Source organism: Nicotiana tabacum, chromosome 10, assembly GCF_000715075.1.
Source record: "Nicotiana tabacum cultivar K326 chromosome 10, ASM71507v2, whole genome shotgun sequence".
In the NCBI taxonomy this organism is placed as follows: domain Eukaryota; kingdom Viridiplantae; phylum Streptophyta; class Magnoliopsida; order Solanales; family Solanaceae; genus Nicotiana; species Nicotiana tabacum.
In genome coordinates, this window is record NC_134089.1 from 156,738,494 (window position 1) to 156,745,375 (window position 6,882).

The 6,882-nt window shown below is 36.2% G+C and overlaps 1 protein-coding gene across 8 annotated transcripts; it reads right to left on the bottom strand.

Moving 5' to 3' along the window:
- Positions 1-544: 544 nt before the first annotated feature.
- On the bottom strand, positions 545-6,537 carry LOC107801630 (uncharacterized). 8 transcript variants are annotated; one of them, XR_001651671.2, is made up of 9 exons: positions 4,140-6,529; positions 3,757-4,071; positions 3,603-3,669; positions 2,794-3,512; positions 2,154-2,716; positions 1,945-2,071; positions 1,460-1,709; positions 1,263-1,382; positions 545-1,179 (listed from the first exon to the last, which is right to left on the bottom strand). XR_001651671.2 is itself a non-coding variant. In XM_075223438.1 (8 exons), exons 2-4 carry the CDS (start codon positions 3,882-3,884, stop codon positions 2,393-2,395), a joined length of 519 nt encoding a protein of 172 aa, XP_075079539.1. In that variant the 5' UTR covers positions 3,885-4,071; positions 4,140-6,537; the 3' UTR covers positions 545-1,179; positions 1,263-1,382; positions 1,460-1,704; positions 1,945-2,071; positions 2,154-2,392. The 8 variants fall into 8 exon arrangements, 3 of the variants coding, with proteins under 3 accessions (XP_075079539.1, XP_075079538.1, XP_075079540.1); XR_001651670.2 differs by having other exon boundaries at positions 1,460-1,704; positions 4,140-6,528; XR_012695841.1 differs by having other exon boundaries at positions 2,161-2,716; positions 3,757-6,529.
- Positions 6,538-6,882: the final 345 nt, after the last annotated feature.

Genomic DNA, 6,882 nt, shown 5'->3' on the forward strand with positions numbered 1-6,882 from the left:
ACTTTGGTCGCCTTATTATTTTAATAATATAAATTTGGTGACCAAAGCTGGTCTCCACAGGTAAATTACGTTTTTTTATTTATTATTAATTAAAAAAAAAGCGACCAACTTTGGTCTAAAAAGAAAATATTATTTTATAAAATCTGGATATTAAAGACCAAAGTTGGTCGCTTTAGTATTAATTTTTTAATTTTTTTTTAAAAATAAGCGACCAAAATTGGTCGTAAAATGCAAGAATTAATTATTTTTTAATTGTAGGCGACCAACGTTGATCGCTATATTTCCAGAAATTATTTTTTTAAATGGATTAGCGACCAACTTTGGTTGCTTTTTGAGAAATCTGGGTTCAATTGGGACCAAGGTTGGTCGCCATTTACCAGAAATTTGTTTTTTTTCCAGGGAAAAGCGACCAAAGTTGGTCGCTTTTCTTGGTATATTTTTGGCAAAAAATGCTTGTATTGGTAGCTACACCACCTGTCAGCTTACCAAAAATCCTAAATAGGCATTTTATGCCAACAACAACAACATTAAAACTAACAAACTATAAAGTTCAATAGAAGTAACATATTAAGCTAACCAAACTAAGTTAATTGTTATTACAAGTCCATTCGAAAACCGATTGTATTTGTCTAGTTGAAAGTGTATAAAAGTCAAGGATTGTTTTGTACATCATTATCATCACTGTCTGCTGAACTTTCACCAAGATGGTATCCAAAAGGGTGTACTTGTCTAGGATGGGAATCACGGGGAGGACGAGAGGAATGAGCACGGGGAAGGCGAGCCTCTGGCGATGAATCACGACCGGGGAATCGGAAAACTGCCAGAAGCTAGGAGAGATTTGATATGCTCTTGCATGCCAATGTACTGAGCATCTCTAATCTTTTCTCTCTCCTTGGCGGCTTCTAGCTCGGATGTGAGCTTTGTCACATTCTCCCGCATAGAGGAGAGGTTCTCCCCATTAAGTTGTTCGGCTTGCGAGGAAGTCCCTATACCTTGCATTCCATACTTATAGCGATGAAATTTCTTAGTAGGAATCCCGTATACCTTCCCTCATTTTGGACCCCCAGCAGCCTGCATCCAGATTCTTTCAGCATCCTCATCCGAAGGATGGATTGGGTTGTCCGACTCACTAGGTGGCTGACTGCGTATGAATTTCTCCACTTCAGCTGTGAAGCGACTCTATAAGAAAAATTACATTGAATTAGTATTTCAAAATTCATATAAAAGTAAATCAAAATACTTAATGAAAAGTGAAAACTTACATGTACAGTCGAGGCTCGGCCCTCGACCCACCTTTCTTGATCCGTCTCTTTCTTCTTCTTTACAATATGAGTCTCCTTGAATAGCTCATCTTGGTTCATCAGACGCCCCAACTTCTTCTCCTGAAAACTCATAAATTTTAGCTAATAAACAGAATAGATATACTTTGAAAATTAAAATGAATTAAGCAATTACGAACCATTCTTCTCTTTATTGTCCCTAGGCTGATCGCACCTCCGGTGTGCAAGGATCCTCCCTTCTCAGATGCACGAGCTTTCTTTCCTTTTTCGCTCTTCTCTAAGAACTCTGTGGTAAGTCATTGCCTTTATAAATCCTCCCATAAATTCTGAAGCAACCAGCCAGGCTTCTGGTTCAACTTTCTAGCTTTAGAGAAACAATGCGACAACCGCTTGCGAGCTTTGAGATGAAAATTTGCAGCCACATCTGCGCTATAACGATGTTCCCATACACACTTGCTCTGTATTTCAAAAGTTAAGTATTATATGGAAATATCATAAATTCTATATTCGATATATTATACTTAGCTTTTGTTAGCTAATAATTATTCAAAAGTTAAGTGCATTAACTGCTTATAATATAGTATATAGTATATTAGTGCATTAGCTAATATATATATAATATCATAAATATAAATAATTGTACTGCTTAAAAGAACATTTATACCTTAAAGTCGTTGAAAATTTGCTCCTTCAGCACAAATGAAAAATCACTCCAAGACGCATAAGGGCCATCATAAAGCTTTCTGGTGGCTTTGGTGATAATCCTTGTAATAATATTATTAGGAATGAACCTGCAATTTAATAAAAGAATACATTAATATCTTAGTAAAACTGTACAAAACAATAAACGTAAAAATAACAAATAACTCTTACTCATCACCCTCAGGGACTATGATGATCCTGCCATACTGATCATAATGCACCTCCTTGTCATCATCAGCATCACCGTCCGAAGCATGTATATCAGAGGCATGTGTGGAAGGTGTAGGGGGGTCAGAGCTAGTATCTCGCAGGCGAAGGCCTGAAATAGGTGAAGTTTAAGATGAAGATGACTGCGAGCCCTATGACTGCGACATAGCTGTATGGCCCGCAAGTGGACATGACACTGATAGCTATGACTTGAGTGGCTGTGACACTGATGCCTGTGATCCATGTGGATGTGACATGGATCGACGCGATCCATGCAATGCAGATGGTTGCGATCCACGTGGTCGTGCGATAGCTGGACTGTATGTCGGACGTACAATCCTATGGCCCTGTGACGAAAGACCTGGTGTCTGCACGAAGGTGTAGGGCTGGTGATGTTGTGGGAGCTCAGAATATCCCTGGGGTGGAGGCATAGGCATAGGCATCTCTGAAGAGGCAGGAAAAGATGGAGGATTATCTTCTACCCTCCTCTTTGGTTTCTTAGCCTTTTCTTGACCCTTGCCTGTCATCTGCATAATATAATACATATTTAGATTGAAACATATAAAGAAACTAGCTATAAACGAGAGTTATTAAAGAAACCAACTTTTTAAAGCTCATCGACGTATAGTTCCTCGTCCGAGAATTCTTCTTCCTCACTAGTTTGAGCTTCATCAGTTGATTCTTCTTCTTCTTCGTTTTCTATAATTCTTACTTCATTTATATCAACTTCTTCCAATATGTGTTCAGGATGTTCCAAATCATTTTCTAAAACTTCGTCCACTATTTGGTCAACACTGGAGATATCGTTTTGATATGCAACAACTAACACATTCTCGACTTCCACCCTACCCACAGGCTTAGTTTTTATTACAACCCACCAATCAGACTTATTCCGCCGCAATGGATAAGGAGCATAATACACTTGCCTAACATTATGTGTAATTATGAAAGGATCATAGCGATTATACTCCCTCGTATGATTAACCTCAATTATGTTGTATTGATTATGTACTCTTGTACCTCTTGTTGGATGTAGGTCAAACCACCTGCATCTAAAGAGTATTAATTTCTTATATGTCCAACCTGTAAATTCTAGTTCTATTATTTCTTTGAGCACACCATAATAATCAATATCTCCATCTTTGTTGTCATCACCACCTTGAACCCACACCCACTGTTGTTGCTATTTTTATTTTTAGAGCAATCCTCTGTATGAAACTTATAACCATTCACAACGTACTTAGACATTGTTGTGACCTCAACCCCAAGTCCTCAAGATATATCTTTCAAAAATTGATTTACACCATTATTTGGATCATTTACCTACATATTGTTAAAAAAAATCATAAGTTAGCGTAACTTCCAAATATTGTTTACCTACATAGTGTTAAAATATTTTAAGGAGAAACTTACAAATTGTTTGAACCACGTATCAAATCTCGTATATACAGCATCATGGCCAAATTGACTCACAAAGTGACTGTGACACATCAAATATTTTTAGTAGTTGCATTGAGATGTAATCACAATAATTTTTATATTTTGATAACCACTAAATCAAACTTACTTGAGAAATGGTACAACTTCGGGACAATTTAGCAACACATGAAGTGTAGCTGATTTGAACTCTATATCACTCAAACTTCTCTTTCTAACATCCTTAGAACATCTGCCTGGTTGATTGAATATGGACATAGGCGGATATAATGGATCATTCCCAAGGTCGATCGTGTGCCTGTTGGGCCTATTCCTAGCACATGGCACATTACTCTCAAAATAATAAGAACAAAAATGAGCAGTTTCCTTTGCAAGATAAGCTTCTCATATAGATCCTTTAATCATATTCCTCTGCTTAACAAATTGTTTGCATTTGCCAATTGTCCTACATAATTTCAAGTTAGCCAAGAACATTCAATTAAACAGAAAATTATATCAAATATATAATATTACCTCTCAAAGGGATACATCCATCTGCATTGAACAGGCCCTCCAAGTCATGCCTCGTGTACAAGGTGGATTGGAAGGTGAACTCTTATCCATCCGGTGTAGGTTTTCTTCCCTTAATGTGGAAGAACACAAGTCTTTGAAAAACAAACTAATCTCTGTGATGGGTTTCCAGATTCTTTCAGGTAAACCACAAAATGCAATAGGCACTAAAGTCTCCATGAAAACATGACAGTCATGACTTTTCAAATGGCTCAACTTCCCTACCTCCATATTAACTTTTTCCCCAAAATTCGACGCATAACCCTAAGGCATCTTCAATTTCGTTACCCAATCACAAATCTGCCGTCTTTCCTCCAAAGTGAATGTGTAACTTGCTTTGGGCTTGAATATCTTACCATTGTTTGTTGTCTGCAAGTGTAATTCAGGCCGCCTGCAATATTCTTGTAAGTCCATTCTAGCCTTCGGGTTATCCTTTGTCTTACCTTTAACATCCATCACTGTGTTGAACAAATTGTCAAAATAATTTTTCTCAATATGCATGACATCAAGGTTGTGACAGAGAAGATTATCCTTCTAATAAGGCAACTCCCAAAATATACTCTGTTTGGTCCAATTATGAATAACACCGTATCCGGGGAATCTATAAGGTGGAGCTTCAGTAACTTTACTGAAGTTCTGGACCCTCTCCCAAATTTCCTCACCTGAAAGTATCGGAGGTGGATAATCGTATTCTATTTTATTCTTTTTGAATGCATTTTTTATCCTTCTAAACTCATGACCCTCAGGCAAGAATTGACGATGACAATCAAACCATGATTGCTTTCGGCCATGTTTCAAAGTGAACGCTTTACTATTTTCCATGCAGTAAGGACAAGCTAGCTTCCCAGCAGTCATCCACCCAGACAACATTCCATACGCAGGAAAATCGTTAATTGTCCACATTAAATTGGCACGCAAATTGAAATTCTGCTTGGTTGATATGTAATATGTTTCAACACAATCGTACCACAATTGTTTTAGCTCATTAATCAAAGGTTGAAAATATACATCTATCAAACTTTTCGAATTACGTGGGCCGGGAATAATACAATTTAAGAATATATATGGACTAGTCATGCACAACTCGGGTGGTAGATTATAAGGTGTAAGAAAGACAAGCCAACATGAATACGGTGTCGCAGATACAGAAAAAGGCGTGAAGATGCACACAAACCTAACCGAATGTTCCTTGGTTCACTAGCAAAATCTAGATATGTCCTATCAAAGTGCTTTCAAGCTTCTTCATCTGAAGGATGAGACATAACACCAGGTGGTCTTCTATTTTCAAAGTGTCATCTCATATGAGGAGTAGAACTCATCGACGCATATAACCTCTTTAGCCTAGGTATAAGAGGTAAATAATGCATCGCCTTGATAGCGACCATCTTCCCGCTGGAAAGCCTCTTGAAACAAGGCTTTTCGCAAAATTTACAACTGCTTAAATTTGCATCATCTTTATAATATAACATGCAACCATCTTCACAACAATCAATTCTCATTGACGAAAGTCCTAACTTAGAAACTAATCTTTTTGCCTTATAGAAATCACTAGGTAATTCGATATCGGAGTCAACTAGTTCACGCATAAGGTCAATGACAGAGTCCATGGCTCCTTGAGAAATATTCCAATCAGATTTGATACTTAGTAATTTAACTGCAACAGACAACTCAGAGTGCGGACTTCCTTTACGTAGTGGACGACTAGCTTTCTCTAACTGTTCATAAAAATATTTTGCTTTATCATTAGGAGTTTGTCCAACATTTTTATTGGGCTCACCCCCTAAGTGCATTCCAAAAGCATCCGCAACCATATCATGAATTCTAGAATCACGATTTGTATTCTCCACCGACCTACTACTTTCACCAACAACCATGTTATGAAATATCTCATGGTTACCATCGATCTCTCCATAATTAGTCCACACAAAGTAATTCGCTATAAACCCCTTACTATAAAGATGAACCTTAACTTCCTCCGATTTTCCAAACTTCATACAGTCGCACCTAACACAAAGGCACCTAATTACTCCTTCATTTATGTGTGGCAAAAGTGACATTGCATGTCTAATAAAGTCATCAACCCCTTCTACAAAATCCTCCCGCAATCCCCGCCGATTAGGATAATTCCTATTGTACATCCAAGTACAATGTTCCATCTATATAAATAAAGCAAGAACAAATTAAATTAGTTAATTCATATCCTAATCTTTTTTTAGTTAACTAAAAGTCCAATTCATATCCTAAAAGTCCAATATAACCTTAAGTTCATAATTAATACATTAATAAACTCCTCACTTTAATTCTTTTTTCTTATCTTATAAATGTATAATGCATAGTTTAAAGCATGATTTTAGGTGCATTAGCTAATATTATATCGATATAGCATATATAAATATAGCTTATATATATAATATATATACTTACACTATACTATGCACTAAGTATGAGTGCATTAGCTAATATTATATCGAATATAGCTTATATATATAATATATATATATACTTACACTATACTATGCACTAAGTATTAGTGCATTAGCTAATATTATATCGAATATAGCTTTTATATATATATATATATATATATATATATATATATATATATATATATATATATATATACTTACACTATACTATGCACTAAGTATCAGTGCATTAGCTAATGCACTGATACTTAGTGCATAGTATAGTGTAAGTATATATATAT

Coding starts and splice junctions, on each gene's coding strand:
- LOC107801630 (XM_075223438.1), bottom strand. CDS start 3,884: ATGTCCATATTCAATCAACCAGGCAGATGTTCTAAGGATGTTAGAAAG. Junction 3,670..3,756: donor GAAGTTGTACCATTTCTCAA/GTAAGTTTGATT, acceptor GATGTGTCACAG/TCACTTTGTGAGTCAATTTG. Junction 2,717..3,602: donor ATACGTGGTTCAAACAATTT/GTAAGTTTCTCC, acceptor TATATTATGCAG/ATGACAGGCAAGGGTCAAGA.